This window comes from Ovis canadensis, chromosome 4, assembly GCF_042477335.2.
Source record: "Ovis canadensis isolate MfBH-ARS-UI-01 breed Bighorn chromosome 4, ARS-UI_OviCan_v2, whole genome shotgun sequence".
Taxonomy (NCBI): domain Eukaryota; kingdom Metazoa; phylum Chordata; class Mammalia; order Artiodactyla; family Bovidae; genus Ovis; species Ovis canadensis.
Genome location: NC_091248.1, coordinates 57,977,353 through 57,996,299, shown reverse-complemented (window position 1 = coordinate 57,996,299; position 18,947 = coordinate 57,977,353). Strand labels below are relative to the sequence as shown.

The window sequence follows — 18,947 nt, the reverse complement described above, 5'->3', positions numbered from 1 at the left end:
TACTACGGAGCTGTCACCGCAGATTGCAAGGAAATGAGAGGATACCCAATAAATGATGCTGTGACAGGTGGTTATCCATATGGAAAAACTGAAATTGGATTTCTTCCTTTTTCCACACACAGAAATCAATTCTACCTAATTAAAGACAGATATGAAAAGGCATAATTATAAGACTTTTAGAAGAAGATGTAGGGGGTCTTCAAGAATTTGACTTAGGGAATGATTTTTCAAAGATGGCACAGACAGCAGAAATTATAAAAGAAAAGTCTGATTAAGTCAATTACACTAAAGATCTTCTGTTTATGAAAGGGCATCATAATGAAAGTGAAACTACAAGCTATAAGGTGGAACAAGATATTTGCAACACATCAATCAATGAAAAACCATCATCAGGAACATATAAATACTTGGCTCAAAATCAATATGAAAACACGGAATGATTTAACAGAAGATAGGGTAAAGATATGAATAAATATCTTTATTTGGGAGGAAATAAAGCCCAATAAATCTAAGAAAATAAAGTAAATATTACTTGTAATCAAGAAATAGGTTTATATTTGCATTTATATGTCATTTTCTACCTGCCAGAATAAGAATTTAAAAGCCTGAAGTACAAGTCTTGTGAGGTTGTAAAGTAAGGGAAACTTTCATATTGCCAGTATGAGTATAAATCTGTACAACCACCTAGGAAAATATCTCTGTATTATTTAGTTAAATATATGCTCTCCTAGGTATATAGTCTAGTCTAGAGAAAGCTGTGCATATGTGCAGCAGGAAGTATATACAAGGATAGTATTAGTTGCAAAAAAAAAAATGGGAAAAAATCCAGTGTCCACTAATACAGAAAACAACTCTCAATTTATAACTAATGGAGACTGTAGCATATTCATACCATGGAATAATTTACATCTTCATGCATCAACTTGGATGAGTGTTATGAACATAATGTATAAAAGTAAACCACAGAGAAGAACATGTACAGTAAGATTCATTCATGTAAAGTTCACTAGGTGTACAAAACTAAATGATATAGTTGAGAGGTACATACATGTGTGGTAAGAACCGAAGGAATGATAATATTTAGGGTGCTGGTTACCTCTGGGGGCTGGAGAGTGGGAGGAGAATGGAATCATGGGAGACTGGAGATGTTCTGCTGTTTTAAACTGGGATAAGGGCTCACGGGTGCCTGAATCATTGTTAGTGTTCATACTATTACATATGTTAGAAGTGTTCTTCTGGTTTTATGTTTAATTAAAGCAATATAAAGTAGAATACTTTCTTTCTGTAGTCACAGGCTAGCCGTGTCTGGTCCACAGGGGAGGTGATGAATTTAAGAGAAGCTGCCATCAGGGAAGTTGCTTTTTCATTAAAAAAGAAAGAAAATGATGGGTAAGCAGTATCTTTTTCACACATTGTTGTGCCTTACAAATTTTTGTAGGTGATCCCAAGGCCCACTGCTGGTTGACTTTGTCACATATGAGTTTCAGGAAGAAGATAAACCATTTTATAAATAAGTTTATGCAATGCTAAGTAGGCACAGATAGCTACTACCCAGTTATTACAGTGGCGAAGCGAAAAGTGATATTGTTTCTTTAAAATAAAAAAAAGCATTTTATGGAATAGGGAATGTATTATACTTTTATGGAAACAGGAAAATAGTTTACCTTTTCAAGGTAAATATTCAAGGAAACATTTTACCTTTCAAACTTGATCTCTTTTCAGATGTCTTCTGACTTGACTCTCAGATTTTTATTTAAGCACTATCTCTTCCCTCCAGAAGTCTCTTGATTTCTTAGATTTCTGCTTCACTGAGCTTCACCAGTAAATTACTTCATACATTCATTATTCTTTGCCTCTGTTTTCTATTTTTACTCAGTTTTTAATTAGATTGTGTCCCTTAGAGCTTTGTACCAGAGATTTATTCATCAGTTATGAACATTTTATCCCTCTCAACTTTATTAGACTCTTTTATAAATGTAAAAAGTCTTCCTTTAAAAACAGATTATTAATATTTTCTAATCCTTAAACTTTTCCTTGAAATTTGAATGTCATTTGTGTTTCTCTTCTGATGTCACCCTTCTTGAATGACTGAGGAAGAGCAATCAGACAAGATGATTATGTTTCTATTTCCCATTCCCCTTATTTTCTACATTTACAGATTGTTTTGTGTGTTTAATTTTTATTACATAGTGTTAAAACATTAGTTAGCAATTAAAAACTTGCTACTCTCTAATTTTTTAAATAAAGTCAGTATTTCATGAAATTATGTTTCACATTGTTTTTCTTAGTGTTTATTCTAATTGCACTATGCCATTCAAGTTCCATTTCATGACATATTCTCATGTATAAGTCTCTCAATAACACAAGTCACTCATAAATTAATGCCTCCCTTCTTTGTTTTAATAAGAAAAATCAATTCTATTTCCCGAAAAACTGCTTACACTTTCCCAACAACTCTATATGGTATTAATAGATATAATCCTTCCTGTTTCATAGGTATTGATGTTAAATAGTTGTTGGTGGTGGTTTAGTTGCTAAGTCGTGTCCGACTCTTGTGACCCCATGAACTGTAGCTTCTATCCCTGGGATTCTCTGGGCAAGAATACTGGAGTGGGTTGCCATTTCCATCATGTTTGCTTATTCTGGAGATTGAGAGCAGGGCTGCAGGTTTAGAAGGGATCAAAATAGTTATATTTTTAGTAAATCTTTAAATTCATTTATTGTTATGTTATACGTTTCTGATAAAGGTATTTTTAGAACCTTTTAAAATAAGCATCAAATTGATCTTCTGAAAAAGATTTTCTTATCCTCTCCCCTGTATCTGGACTTGCCTTGTAAATTTGACCCTCAGAAAGAGTCATTATTTTCCTCACTACTTTCTGATTGTGGTTTGCTTTTGGTATGTTCTCATATTTTGAAGGAATCCATTGACCTTACTAGGAAAAGTACTATCGGAATGCTTGCCTGATCTGACTCTTGTTTTATCAAGTGGAAAGAAAAGTGTTTATTTAACCAAAAAATTGAGTAAGCATATAATACTTTCCAAGGAAGAAGAAAAAAATAAAAAATCATGTTCTTTGCAAGTACTTCTTAATCAATTTGAAAGTCAGACAGTCTAAGTTGCCAAAGATCTCTGCTAAGATAACTGTCTCTGCTACAGGTGCCCAGAAAGACTAGAGTGAAATAATTCACCTGGGATCCACTTTTGGGATATGCCTACCTGTCTCTCACCAAATCAATGAGAGAACCCCTGAGGAGAGAAGATCTTTGGCATTTCTCTTGGATGCCCAAGAGGTCACTCAGATGCCTAAGCACATTCTTTACAAATCCATATCTGTGGCATCATTTATTAGACTCCCCTGTGTAAGGGGGGATGCTTTCACACTGGTGCTAGCCACCTTCTTTGACTCTCACTTTACCTGGCTTCTCTGTAATCTCAGCAAAGTCCTGTACTGCTAAACTGGCACAAACCACCACTGTCCTACAAGCAAGACTAACATAAAACACTCAGGAAAAGTCTCAGGTTCAGAGGCTAACACCTGTGTATTAACTCAGTGTTCAAAAGTAGTGTTACAGCCCTAATCCTCAGGCACAGAAATTCATTAACTGTTAAACGAAATGATTTTTCAGAATCATCCGGCTCTTGTGTAGTAATTCTGAGTTGGGCAATTTTACTGTACTGAGTTTCATCTAAGACACCCTGCTATTACCAGATACTTCCTGACTTTCCCTTCTATTTCTGATGACAAAAAAGGTGGGGGCAGCTATACACTGTGTTCCAAAATTACTTGATCACGAAGAGCATGTTTAGTCAATAATGCATTAAGAATGAAGGTGAAGAAATCACAATTAACAAGGAGAAATGTGCCTGATTGGTTTAAAGGTTGGGAAAAACCTGTGCTAGCTTCTCATCTTGAACTTATTTTTAATGTAGCTCATGCATGTCCAGTTCACCTACTTTTCTCAGAGGTCTTGGAACTTTCTAAACCAAGCCATAATACCCATGGAATGAGCAGCTGCCTTATAAGGATCATCTGCACAGATTTTTAAGATACATATATCAATATGTAGATCTTACCACTGTTGCCCAGATTCATATATACACAGATATAGATCTGGGCAACAATGGTATAAAGGGAGGATGTTATAGTAAGATGAAAAATGAATTCCTAATTACTTTTATTTGTTAAATTCCCATATTGGTATCCTATTTGTTATCCAGTTTATGCATGATTTTAAAGTAATCAAACCACTGAGTTGTGCAAATATTAATCTATCCTATTCCTTGTTGAAATAATTTAAACATATCTGTGAAATAAACATTATTGCTAATTAGTAAATACTAATGAAGGCAGAAAAGATTAGCTTTAAGTGATGAAATTTGATATCAAATATGAAAATAAAATGTGAATTAATTATGTGCTATGATCAAGAACAATTGCTGATCTTTAATTTTACAGATACAAAATATTTATCAAATTCAAAGTAGCTAATACAAGTACTTTTGAACTTATATGGTGAAGTAGTTTCCTTCCCTGACATGGAGTTTGTCACCCTAGACAAGTTCTCTGTTGGTGCCATAAGAATCCATGAGTTAAAAAAAAAAAGTCTGAATGTTAAGTATAACCATAACAGCAGAAAAAAGTCATCCATTCATCCCTGACAAGTCCTAGCCTTATTCTAAAGATCAGAGATAAAATCAACCAGTAAAATCTTATCCACAGAATTTCTGTGACTCTCAAGTGACTTGTTTTCCTTGGGAATTAAATGTTAGAAAATATATATGTCTATATTAGTCCAAAATAAAGACCCATAATATCTAAAACTGGCCATAATAACTTCTTTTGGACAGCTTGTACACAGGAAGAATACGTTGCTATATAAAAATGACACTGAAAATGAGGAAATATTGCTGATTTTTATAATCATTGACAAGGAGTGAAAGTACCATTTTTTGAAACCCAGGTAGAAGACTCATTTTTATCACCTGCCAGAAGAAAAACAGCTTTCATAAAATTGAGCACCTGTCTACAGAATCCTAAATCTGTGTTTACATGGATTTAGAGACCTGAGGTAAACCAGTGGACAGGAAAACTCCCTGGACAGGATCTAGGGGGAATGAACAGAGCCTGGGTCTCACACGTCCTCACTGTGCCGCACCTATGTCACCACAGCTTCCCTCTAGCTCAGTGGTTCTCAAACGTCACCTTGTAGCAGATTCATCGGGAGATGGATCGCACGAACACAGCCTGGTGGCCTTAACCCTAGAGTTTCTGATTCAGTGGCTCTGAGAAGCACATCCAGGAGATGCGGCTCCATGTTGTGCTGCTAACTAACATGTCCCCTCTAGGGGAAGCGGATGCCAGGGGACCACACAGCAGAGAACTACTGCTCTGGTTTAAATTCTGCAAGAAAGAATATTCATTTTTAAGTAAGAGTGCTTCTATATGTAGGCTTCTGTGCCTTGGGAGAACTGAATGTATTGAAAAGTCAACTAGACTATTTGTTATAAAATGTGGCCACCTTTTGGGACCCACAGCTCTAAAATCCGCTCATGGGCTGGTAGGGGGGGTGGGCCCCTCTCATGGAGCTCTGGTCATTTTACTTCAGCTTCTGTGCTGTGCTATGCTCACCTGCACAGCAAAGATTAATTTCGTTCTATTGAACCACTTGTGAGTTGGCTTTGCAGCATGTTAAGAAAGTGCCCTTCTGTTTAGGGAAGCTGGGAGCCAAGAAACCAGGTAGAGACTAATCCTAAAACCACATGCAGAGGATGTTAAGAGGAGGTTGGGGCTAAATCAGGGCAGGTGCTGTTATTCTCTGCAGTCAGCCTTGCCTGGGTTCAAATCCCCTGGAGACTCCCCAGTTGTCAAAGGATTGTGAAGGGAGGGAGAAAAACAGACACATTTGCACTTTATACTTTTGCACTGTGGATGACTCACTGACTCGAAAATGAGACTACAGGAAAGGCAGACCTGGTGGCAGGAATAACAGGTTCACTCCATTGCCAGGAGCAATTGGTTGGTAAAGCAGTAGAAGAATCTGAGGCTCTAGAACTCAAGAACCACAGCTTTTCTGTATTAACGGGCAAGGAGGGAGGACAAGAAGTCTAGATTTTACTTATAATAACTAACCTTTATTTGTGCTTCCTGGATGATATTTTATAGAGAGACTGACTAATGTTCTATACTTCTGTCAAGTGTTGCTTTGTACCCCTAGGTGAAGAATTAGTTATGCATCAACTAGATGCCTCAAAGTAACTATTAGATTAAAAATCTACCCTCAACTTACACTCTAATTGGAAAATTTTTGGCTGCTACCATTTTAAGGGCGACATGTATCCAAGAAGCTTCATCCCCCTTTCTCCTGCTTCTTTTTACCCAATATCAAACCCAAAGTCAGTCAACTCAAAAGAAATATTTCCAAAGAAATACTAAACCATATGAAGAAAAAAGCATGATGCTAAAAATTAATTTCAAAAGATTCAATCTCAGATGAAAACTCAATCCTCAAACCACACAAAAGATTATGGAGCCACATTTGCATTTCAAGGTATCTCTTAGACTTGTTTACTTTGTCCATTTTCTTTAAGTTGCTCTTTAGAGAAACATATACATAAGCCATTATACTGAGAGTTGTCAACTAGAAGACATAAGAAAGAAAATGAGAGATAAGTCTTAAACAATGTTTGGCCAAACCTTTAGAATACTGGACTGTGAAATGGAAAGAAGGCAACATGTAAATCAAGTCAGTTTGCTTAATAGTGGGCTTTAGCACTGCATCAATACCACAATAGGTGTTTCTTTCAGAATTAAGCAGTTTTATAAAAAGAGAACATTCTTACCCTCATCCTTCCATTCCTTATTGCTGGCCCATCTTCTGCTAATCTCAGCACATACAAATCCATTTTGTACTCCCTTCCTCCACGAATGCTGAATCCAAATCCTTTGGCTCCTTTCTCCATGTCCACAGTGAAATAATCAAAATCCTTTGGGGTTGGGGAGAAAGTGGAACGAACAACTGTTTAATATCAGAGAAGCTTCTGCGCTCAGTCCCTCTGTTCTCCTCTCTCATAGTTACTGTGATCCAACTGACAAGGTATCATGAGGAGTAATCTGAATTCAAGACAAAATTCCAAAGGTTTGAGCAGATTAGAACAGTTTCCTTGGTCATTAAAAGAACTGCTGCGTAGCTTGTGGACTTTAGTTCTTACCATTTATGTGGAAAACATGTAACTACTGCACACAGGCCTCAGTGGTATTATCTCTCTGAATTTTCTCATTCATTGCTGCTGAGCACCATAAATAAGAGAATTATAGGTCTGCTGATTAGAAAAATGAAATAAATGTAGTGGGGTCTTTGAGGTACCTGGGGCTGCCTGTAGTCTGACAGAGGGAACTGCCTGGTATCTGGGGAGTGCTGCCTGTAGTCCAGTAGCGGAGGCTGCCTGTAGTCCAAGGGTGGGGGCTGTGGGTAGTCCCCTCCTGGGGGTTGCCTGTAGTCCAGTGGAGGCTGCCTGTAGTCCGTGAATGGAGGCTGTCGGATGTCTGGTTTCACATCTTGCCTCGCTTTTACTTCTGACCTGTAACTAGATGAATGGAAATGATACTTGCTTTGGTATCTCAGGATTCTAAAGAGATTAGAATAATCTTAGGACCTCCAAGCATGTACAGGCCACACCTATTGGTGGTTCTTTTGCATATTCAGGATCACAAGAAGATTAAATAAATGATAAGCATTATTTTAAAATCTTTGACAAATGTCATATTATATACTTTTCACTTGGCCACTTAAGAAATCAAAGTAAAAGTGATGGTCAATCAGAACTTTATAGACCACCTTCTTTGACATGCCTGTTTAAAAGCTGTGCCCCTGCAGCTTAACTCACATACTTAACTATACATACCCAAATAGCAGATTCTCTTAATATCAGTAAACTCTTTGAATTTTTCTCTTTCTCTCTCTCTCTCACACATATACAACATTCATTACTTCATGAAAAGACAATTTAAGTGATCTCTAAATACCCTGTGCTGTGTGCTTAGTCTCCTGGTCCTGTCTGACTCTTTGTGACCCCATTTTAGACCACCAGGGTCCTCTGTCCACGGGGATTCTCCAGGCAAGAATACTGGAGAGGATTGCCATGCCCTCCTCCAGGGGATCTTCCTAATGCAGGGATCAAACCCAGGTCTCCTGCACTGCAGGTGGATTATTTACCATCTGAGACACCAGTGAAGCCCTACAGATATCTAATTAAAGGTTAGTTTAACCTGTTAGCTTGAAGAATTTTGAGTATCTTACAGAGGTTAAGGGAGTGAAAGTAAAGTATAATCACTAACTACAAATCAGGCAGAAAGTCACTGTTCAGTTCAGTCGCTCAGTCATGTCCGACTCTTTGCAAAAGAGGCCAAAACTAGTTTTTTAGTTCTGTTTTGTAGATCCAACTTGCTCTAAAATGAGGAGTTTCCAGGTCCCGAAAGGGCTGAAGAAGTCAATGCCTACCGTTATGGGATCATTAATAAGATAAAGCAAAAAAATTATTACCATGTGTAGAGGCTACTGAACTCTATAGTTCGCTGCCAATTGCCAGAACAGTGTTCTACATAATGAGCTACTTAGGGATATAGGTTGATTAAAAAATACATTCTGTATAATAATAATTTTATCTAGAGTTAATATGGAGGATTTGAGAAAATGTTTAGCAACAAGGAAAAACTCAAATATCTCAGGAAAATGGGTTCAAAACCAGCAGAATTTTTACCTCTCACCATCTAAGACTAGATGAGTTCTGGTTTTATTTGTTTTTTACTGACTTATGGTCCGATGAGTATTAATCATTTTACAGAATGACTCCCTTGAACAACTGCCATTAGTGTAATCTAAGATTTGTTGAGGGCACACTGACAGGAAATGGCAATAGATGTGTTTTTATTTGGGGCTTGGAAGGGGTTTAGCAATGCAGTTATTTTAACGAAGGCTTAAGCAGTTCCCATTAGTTGCTTAACTAACAGAAGTGACACTCTGCTTTTGCAAGATGCATGATTCAAGCTTCGCTTTATACTTCAGCAAGCTGTCCATTCACCTACTGAGAGTGTGCATGCTGAGAACATAATTATTTAAAAGACACTTTGCAAAAGACACTTAACTATGCAAATACATGAATTAAACAAAATGAATTAGACGGTGACATTCGTTGGCAGTGTCGATTCCTTTCTAGAAATCGTTTGCTTGATGGTTTAGATGTCACGTTGTTTTAATCTATAGCACAGTCACTTTATTTTCATTATCTCTGTGGTGCTGGTATGAAATATCCATTATGAGCTTCCTTTCCAAACAGATGTGTCATGAAGTACAGCAAAAGAGGGTGAAATGTTAAGCGTCTCCCCAGAGCCTAGAAATAGGGACAGTTAGAACTTGTAACAGCTGCCATCCAAGCCTGCCTCTCAGCATTCAAATTTCATTCGACAGTGCCATGTGTCAGGATTTTACGTTGAACAACACACTGAAGAATTCTCTAATAAGAAAAATACACAAATTTTTATGAGTATTGCTAACTTTTAAGTGAATGATATACTAGTTAGGGCAAAAGTTATTACTCTGAATTTGTGAAACAGTTTAAGGAAAATTCAGGATTATTATTATTTTTCAAAGTCTCTTAAGAGTTCCCTTACTTCAGTTCAGTTGCTCAGTCATGTCTGAGTCTTTGTGACACCATGGACTGCAACATGCCAGGCTTCCCTGTCCATCACCAGCTCCTGGAGCTTACTCAAACTCATGTCCATCGAGTCTGTGATGCCATTCAACCATCTCATCCTCTGTCATCACCTTCTCCTCCTGCCTTCAATCTTTCCCAGCATCAGGGTCTTTTCCAATGAGTCAGTTCTTCACATCAGGTGGCTGAAGTATTGGAGTTTCAGCTTTAGCATCAGTCCTTCCAATGAATATTCAGGACTGATTTCCTTTTAGGACGGACTGGTTGGATCTCCTTGCAGTCCAAGGGACTCTCAAGAGTCTTCTCTAACACCACAGTTCAAAAGCATCAATTCTTTGGCACTCAGCTTTCTTTATAGTCTAATTCTTACATCCATACATGACCACTGGAAAAACCATAGCTTTGACTAGATAGACCTTCATTGGCAAGTAATGTCTCTGTTTTTTAATATGCTGTCTAGGTTGGTCATAGCTTTTCCTCCAAGGAGCAAGTGTCTTTTAATTTCACGGCTGCAGTCACCATCTGCAGTGATTTTGGAGCACAAAAAAATAAATTCTGTCACTATTTCCCTTGTTTCCCCATCTATTTGCCATAAAGTGGTGGGACCAGATGCCATGATCTTAGTTTTCTGAATGTTGAGTTTAAGTCAACTTTTTCACTCTCCTCTTTCACTTTCATCAAGAGGTTCTTTAGTTCTTCTTCACTTTCTGCCATAAGGGTGGTGTCATCTGCATATCTGAGGTTATTGATATTTCTTTTACTTACTGGTAGTTCCCTTACTTATGAAAGGATAACCTTTGTAGGTTGTATACTAGTATAACTCTTTGTAGCTAGTAATTACATTATTAAAGAGACTTTAGAGATGATAAAACCAGATTGCTAATGGTAAATTCTAGGAGAATTTTATGGTAGAAGTTCCAGAATCAAAAAATGCTGCTCATGTGGTAGGGGATATTATGGTGGGATTTTGCCTCATGTGGGCCTTTTAAGAATTGCTTCCAGCCTTCAGCAATGAGTGTACAAAGTCTCTGAAAGAAGTCAATTTCAAATGCTTTCCATTGACCTTGATATTTAAGACATGTAAATAATGATTGCTTTTGCTGGGAAGGTGAACTCTGCTATTTATACTTAGTTTTTGAATATATTACACAAGGGCTCTTTGTTGTTTTCAAAAAATACTTCTCCTTGAACAATGTTTTGCTTATGTTCATATCAAAATTATTTTGTTTCCTGAGCACACACTAAAAGGATGTTAAGAGAGAAGTGAATAGAGGTGTGCAGAATGTCAGGAGAAAGCCAATTCAAGAGTAAATAAGACAGGGTAAAATATTCACTTCTAACTCATATAAGAAAATTTGCAAGCAGATTGTCATTTTATTTTATCTCACTTCAACATGGAAACTGGCTCAATTTGACATGTAGGTGGGCACTTGTACAAACGAACTAATAGGAAATTCATACTGTGCTTGGCATACAAGTTGCCTTGCAGACATCTGTAGCCTGATCTAGAAAAAGGCAGTTTCTCTCTGATACCATGAACATCTTGAAATGAAGCTAGAAAAATGGTTCTGTAAGATTTTAGAATTATTTCATTCATTTGGAAAAGATCTGGCTAATAGCAATCAGAAAGTTAAGCCAGGAAACGTGAGTCTCAGGAAAAGGGCCCTAGAATTGGAATAGGCACGTTCCAGACATTTAATATTACTGAAGCAAAAACAGCTAAGAATCCTGGGTATATCTGTTAGTAATCTATAACACAAATTGGATCAATCTATTAATCCCAGAGTTAGGAAATATTTTATCCTGAAGTCAGGCAAAAAACAAACAAAACATCGAAAGGCTGCTGTTTCTGTGACAGGGGCTGAGTCCCTGTTGTAACTAGTAGCTGATGGGGACAGGGCAGTGGCCACTCTCCAGTGCCATTCTCCCACTGAACTATTACACTCCAGCGATGAGATTACCCACCCGCAGGCCAGAAGCAAGAGCCTGATTCCAGCAAAGTCTAATCCACAAAGGGAAGATGGAATTGTGTCTGGGAAGCTAACTGACAGAGGCAGAGCCAAGAAGCAGCAGCGTCTGAAGCCGGCTCAGGAACTGCAGGAGCACTTGGATCCCTCCTCCCAAGTCTAAAATGAATCCCGGGGAAAGTCAGTGTGATCTGTCCAAAGCATACACGGTGAAAGCAAGCACATCGGGGGCTTATTCCCGAGGCAGCCAGGACATACTCCTCTTATGGACGCTCGGATTCTTGCGTCTGTATCATTTACTCTCTGGGGCTTAGTCTTTGTTCTTCTCTGGACTATATTAAAACCACAAACAGCAGAGGACACCAGACATTGACTTCTCCGAGAAAGGAAATGGGAGAAATCAGAATAGGACTGGGCTTCATGGAAAGAACACTTGTGGCACAGGGAAATATTTGCTTTGCAACATTCTGAGTGATAAACCTAGAGAGTTCTGGGACTCAAAAACTGGGTCTCACTTCATCTTCACTAACAGGGGAGGCAGGAGATGGGTAGCAGATGTTCAGAAAACATTAGAATCACGAAAAGGACCAGTGAGGGTTTTGTTTTCAGAGATATCCCTGTGGGTTGTTCTATTTTTCTCCTTTGAAAGGGTGAAAACAACATGGGAACACGTCCTTATCTCTTTCTTTAATGGCTCCACCTAGTTCAGCCTCCCTGTTACACACAAGTCTCAATAGGAAGACAGCATTGATTTTCTATGGCATCCTTTTATTCTGGAAGTTCATAGCACCTGATCACATTTGTTCATGTGAGACGGAAGGATCTCATTAGACCGTGGATAGGTGGACATAAGGTAAAATGCAGTGAAAACACTAACTTATATTCACGCTCACAAATTCTTCAGCATTTCCCCCTCCATGCTACCGTTATTCTCTGGGCCATCAGCGACTTGGTGGACATGGTAGCCACATCTAACCGTATTCATCTCGATCAGCCTCCAGTCTGCTCTCTAAGGGGCCAACTGAGAGATAGTCTTGCCTTTTAAAGCTAATCCAAGGATGTCAGTCCTAAGCTTAAAACCCTGCAAAAACCTCTTCGCCACACTTAAGATAAAGATCGGAATCTATAACATGACTATAGGACCCTTTAGGGTGGGTCCCCCCAACCCATGCGCCTGCTTCCTCACCCCCTACACTGGCCTTATTTCCTCCCTCATGCTTGCATGCTCCCTCCTGCCAAAGGGCCTTACTATATGCTACTGAATACTGTATATCTATTACTCTCTTTAATGTGCTCTTCAGCTAGTTAACCCCTTACTTATCTGCAATCATGCCCTGTTTACTCAGGAAAGCTTCTCTTATTGTGAAGGACAAACGCCTACATTTGCTAACGAAACTATGTTTATAACATATACAGAATCTCGAAATCATGCAAAGGTGCACGTGGTAATTTTTACTTTTTGAAAATATCTCTCCTGCCTGCATTCTGTCCTGTCCCAAACTCTCTCCTTATACTTCCCTCACTATTCAGAATTAGAAAAAAACAAAGGAAACTTTACCTATTTTCATGTCCTTGAGGCTGAAGTGGCTGAGGCGGAGCTGGCTGGGCAATGGGACTGTTGGGGGTGGCCGGGCTGGGCTGGGCCAGAGGACTCTGTTGGGCCAGGGGGCTGTGCTGCTGGGCCATGGGGCTCTGCTTCTCTGAGCTGGGTGCTGAAGCGGGGCTGTTGAGTTCTGCAGTAGGAAACCAAAGAGGCAAAGGAAGTCAGGTTGGCATTTGATAAAGGGCAAGAGGTGGCCAGAGATGGTTCCTCTGCCTGCTCACATGACTCAAGGCTATGGTTCTAGTTTCTGTTAGCCTTTAAGATAACAGCTTAAACTTAGCAAGTTCTAATACTCTCCTATAATTAGAATTCTTTCATAAATGATAAGGCTGCTGAACAAGGTTATGAACAAGAATCTCTCATCTTTTGTCAGAAGAAAAGATTATAATAAAAATATTAAAACTATGAAAAATAATTCAAAGGACTCTAAAACATATTCTACTTGTTCTAGTATTACTTGCTGAAGCAAAGCATTTTAGCCATTACATTTTGGTTGTAATGAGAAGCCCTACCAGTATCCTAAAGTTTGGATAAGGAATTAACCACAAGAAAACAAAACACTTCTCACAATCCTTTCTTCAGTTCCTTATTAGTCTTATTTCCTAATAACCCTCTCTGTACTCCATGGTTCTCCAGAAAGAACATTCGACAGAGGAAAGTTAATAAGTTGTTCTTTGTTAAAACTGCTTCTTGGTCTTTCTTGTTATAGCATCCAAGTTTCATCTGAAATTATCTCTCTGTGTTGGACTAAGAGCAGTAGAGACATATTTCATACAGGAAAAGGGGGAAGCAAATCAGGTTTTTGCAACCAATTTTGCTTGAAGTTGACTTCTACTGAATATTTTATACATAATGTTGGCTGCATATAACAGGTTAAAATGGTTATTTTTTTTCCTGGGTGACAAAAAAGTGATATATTAATGTTCCCTTATAAACCACTTTCCTTTTTCTTTGCTCCCGCCCTACATTTAAAAATTTATTTTCCACCTGTATCAGCCTTGGCACTGTGGACACTTGGAGCCAGATGATTCCAGGCTGTGGTGGGCTGTCGTGTGCTCTGCAGGATGAGTATGGAGAAGTATTCTTGTCCTTTCCCCACTGGAGAGAAGTAGCCTCCCCACCCCAGACATGACAACCAATAAGGTCTCCAGGCATCTCCAAATGCCCCCTGGTGGGACAAGATCATCTCTGCTGAGGACAGCTGTTTTATATTTAAAGTCAGGCAGCTACCTGATGCCTGCTTGTTAGATAGTCCCAGATGAAATCAGGAGATGGAGAAACCAGAGGAGTCCAAGGTGACTGAGCCCATCCCTCTGCATGTGGGACACTGTGGTCCAATCACCTGTGAGCTCCGAAGACTGAATCCTCAAGTATCAGCACTGAGTTAGCAGCCTCAAACTAGTAATGAACCCACTGTGTCTGGAAATAGTGAATTGGTGGTGAATTTATGCTCAGAATTTCGTTGCTCTTTACCGCATGGCTGTAGGTTGTGAGGCTTAGGACGCCTCAAGCCTCAGGGGGGCGTCCTTGTACAGAGAATTTCAAAAGGCTAGGTGGGAATTTAAAATTCTTATCAGATGCAACATTTTCTAAATGAGCTCTCTTTATACCACAAAACTTCCTAAAGCTTTTCAAAATCAATCTGACTTTGAAGAATCCTCCAGAGCTTAAGTGTTAACATGAAATTTTTTTTTCCCTTCAGATTTGTAACTCTATCATCTCTGTTGAATGGGTTCTGGCTTAATACAACCATAAAAACAATACTCCAGGGACCAAAGGGAATGACTGAATAACCCAGTGCCTTGGGATTCACACTCGTTATCTATAACACCATATAGCTTGATCTTGGAATCACTGGTAATGAGTAAATAGGATATGGGTTGCCTCCGAGTGTTACTTTTTGCAAAATTGGGTAACAACTTTGGACATTCTGATATCCCTGACCGCAGCCAGGTGAACTCCGGGACCCCGGGTCAGGCACTCACCCTCCTGAGGAATGATGCGAAGGGTGACACTAAGACCCGCATCCTTGATGAGCTTCACGATGTCTGCATGAGGCATGTTGATGATAGACTGGCCGTTCACCGCCAAGATCCGGTCTCCCACTTTTAGCTTTGCGCAGCGATCTGCGGGACTCCCATCAATGATGCGTCCGATTTTATGCGGCACAGCTACAAAAACACCCCAAACAGAAACAGGGATCAGGGCCACTACCAGTGCAAGTTCTGCCTTTGCGTGCTTGCCGCATAGGAAACAAAGTGATGTCAGAATTCTGCCTTTTGTCAGTCTCTCGAGACTATAGTCTTTTCTATCAAATGCAGCCCTGGGCACATAGCTGAGATCAGAGTTTCTACAGTCAAGGAAAAATTCAGTGACGGGCCAGTTCCAAACACATGAACCAGAGATTCTCAAACTTTGAGGCAAATTATAATCACCCTAGGATAAAAAATACAGCTCTTTGAGTCTCATCCCAGACCTTGTGAATCAGAATGTTTAGGAAGAAGGGGAGGATACTGGATTTTTAAGAAGCTTCTCAAGAGATTCCAATACACGCAAAAAATTCAGAACCAGGGATGTAGAATACAGTACCCAAAGAGCTCATAGTCTAGAGACAAAAATACAGTTTAGAAAAACACAATAAACCTGGGAACTTATATCTCAGTTCAGTTCGGTTCAGTCGCTCAGTCGTGTCTGACTCCTTGTGACCCCATGAATCACAGCACGCCAGGTCTCCCTGTCCATCACCAACTCCAGGAGTTCATTCAAACTCATGTCCATCTAGTTAGTGATACCATCCAGCCATCTCATCCTCTATCGTCCCCTGCTGCCCCCAATCCGTCCCAGCATCAGGGTCTTTTCCAATGAGTCAACTCTTCAGGTGGCCAAAGTATTGGAGTTTCAGCTTCAGCATCAGTCCTTCCAATGAACACCCAGGACTCATCTCCTTTAGGATGGACAGGTTGGGTCCCCTTGAATTTGGAAAACTCAGCAGTGGCCACGAGACTGGAAAAGATCAGTTTTCATTCCAATCCCAAGAAAGGCAATGCCAAAGAATGCTCAAACTACCGCACAATTGCACTCATCTCACACGCTAGTAAAGTAATGCTCAAAATTCTCCAAGCCAGGCTTCAGCAATATGTGAACCGTGAACTTCCTGATGTTCAAGCTGGTTTTAGAAAAGGCAGAGGAACCAGAGATCAAATTGCCAACATCCGCTGGATCATCGAAAAAGCAAGAGAGTTCCAGAAAAACATCTACCTCTGCTTTATTGACTATGCCAAAGCCTTTGACTGTGTGGATCACAATGAACTGTGGAAAATTCTAAAAGAGATGGGAATACCAGACCACCTGACCTGCCTCTTGAGAAACCTATATGCAGGTTAGGAAGCAATAGTTAGAACTGGACATGGAACAACAGACTGGTTCCAAATAGGAAAAGGAGTACGTCAAGGCTGTATATTGTTACCCTGCTTATTTAACTTCTGTGCAGAGAACTTATATCTACCCTCTTCTATTTCATTAAGAGGAGAAAACAGGAAAGGAAAGAAATACTTACTTATATGGGAATTATCCAGCTGATGAAGAAGTTATGACCAACTTCCTACTCAGCTATTAAGGTTAAAGGCTGATGCAGTTTTCAACTATTACTTATTCTTTCTGATTCAGTGCAAGTGGTGCTAAGATCTTGTTAATAACTGGTATATAATGTAGTTCATCAAATTTAAAATTCCACTAAGATACACCTTTCTTTTATGAACCACAAGAAAGAAAAATAGAAAAAAAAGAAAAAACCTCTAGCCCTGAAACAGTAACTCCATTTGACATAGCATGTTCTCTAATTTTTGAAATGTTAAAATATGAAAAATGCGTATTACAATTAATGGAATATGGTATATGTCTCTAAAACAATGACAGTTCATTTTGTCATCGTTCATTTATATGCATGAGGAGAGCCAGGTTTGTGGGGATATAGATTTTCTAACAGGTTGACTTGTGTTCAGTGTCAGTGTCTGAGTTCCTAGAGGTTAACTATTTTGGGGGTCAGATATCAATAGTGCATGGTGTCCTTATGCATGCCCTCAAGGTGCTGACCGTATAGAAACCTGCTTCTTTTCCTTTTTCCCTTCAAGGCAGGAGCCCAGTGGGGAAACTGCCTGCCAATGACTTGTTGCACTCCCTGTGGAAGCCGGGGACTGATTTCATCTGCATAAAGAAGCAAAGATACACTTCACCATTCATTGTGCCCAGGGATGTCTGTTCCTTAAACTCTCAATCTTGTGTCTGAGACACAGCGAAAGGCAGAACGTCAACTAATGGCCACGGTAAGGAAGGACAATCAGAGAGTTAATGAAGCAGTACCTTGCTCATATTTCTGTTGTGAAAGGTTATAGGTAGCATATGAAAATATTGGCCGAGCCTGTGTCTCTGAAGTGAAGCTCATCATGTTGGAAGCTCAAACACATTTTTATTTACCATAAGCATGGGCGGCTTTAATTAAGAACAACTTACGTACAGCATACTGATGATCGTCTGAGAATCTTAGGACAATATAGTGCGCAAGCAGAAATGTAATGAAAACTCATTTGTTTACGAATTGTGTAGCATGATACTGGTACTGCCAGGTGTCTGGCCTTCAGTCATAAATAGAGTGAACTTTCATTCCTGTTTTTGCATTCTTTCGTGGTCAAGAGTATCCTGGATCAGTCAATAAATGATAAGATCTCCCCGGTCATACTAGGTAATATTGTTATCTATCCTGATCTTTAAACAACTATGTGACCTTTCTGACTTTCTGTATTTCAAAAGTAAAATTAGGATAATAATACAGTTGAACTCACAGGATGGTTCTGATAATTAAATGAGTTATCATACATAAAATGACTAAAACAGTCCTTGGCATTAAGACTTGCTCTGTAAGTATTAGCTCTTCATTCATTCTTTCTATTACTGTTACTTTAAAGTGACATCACTATTGATATGTATGTGCTTGGGTACTGGCACCAGCTGAAATTCTGTCTGCATGGGGCAAACCTGTAACACAGCTAAAACAGAAGGAATACTGCTTATTACAGAGCAGTATCAGGGAAAACAGCTTCATTTGGGAAAGAGAGGTATGTTTCATGGAAAATAGAGACACTAGCTGAGGTCAAGAGTCCTGTTCCCTTTTCCGAGGTTTCACAAAAAAAAGGTGTTGCAACAATCTCTATAGGAAAACACTAACTTACAAGTAAGCGTTAATTATCCAAAAGGAAAATGAGTATAATACAGATCTCTTCTGTATATGATGCATTATCTGCACTGAACCGCTCACACACACATACACACACTTACAACTATGTTAAAATAAATATAACTTTATCTTCAATAAATTATGAGCTACCTGACAGTGCTATCATTGCATGTTTACAGCGTAGGAAACTGGGGCATTAAACAGTCTGCGTCTGCCCAAGTTCGCATAGGCTAACCGGGGTTTAGAATTCCAGACTGTCAGATGCCACAGCCTGTGTCCTTAACAGAGCCCAACACTGCCTCTCTCACCTTCCCCAACTCCTCCCTCCACGAGTGCTCCCTGAGCACCCGGTGCTTTCATTTGGTGAGTGCAGGCTGCCGCTAAGGAGAGAGTCGTAAATGCTTCACCACTGGCCCTGATCCAGAAGAGGGCGAA

General features: G+C 39.3%; 1 protein-coding gene across 3 annotated transcripts in view; it reads right to left on the bottom strand.

Annotated features, from left to right (window-relative positions):
- The window catches only part of MAGI2 (membrane associated guanylate kinase, WW and PDZ domain containing 2), a 1,500,648-nt gene that overhangs the window by 125,743 nt on the left and 1,355,958 nt on the right, over nucleotides 1–18,947 (bottom strand). For all 3 annotated transcript variants that reach the window (XM_069587784.1, XM_069587786.1, XM_069587785.1), the window contains 4 exons: nucleotides 15,268–15,453; nucleotides 13,238–13,412; nucleotides 7,369–7,588; nucleotides 6,845–6,988 (listed from right to left, as the gene is read on the bottom strand). In XM_069587784.1, coding sequence (XP_069443885.1) covers nucleotides 6,845–6,988; nucleotides 7,369–7,588; nucleotides 13,238–13,412; nucleotides 15,268–15,453 — 725 coding nt within the window. The remainder of the gene's footprint in view (nucleotides 1–6,844; nucleotides 6,989–7,368; nucleotides 7,589–13,237; nucleotides 13,413–15,267; nucleotides 15,454–18,947) is intronic.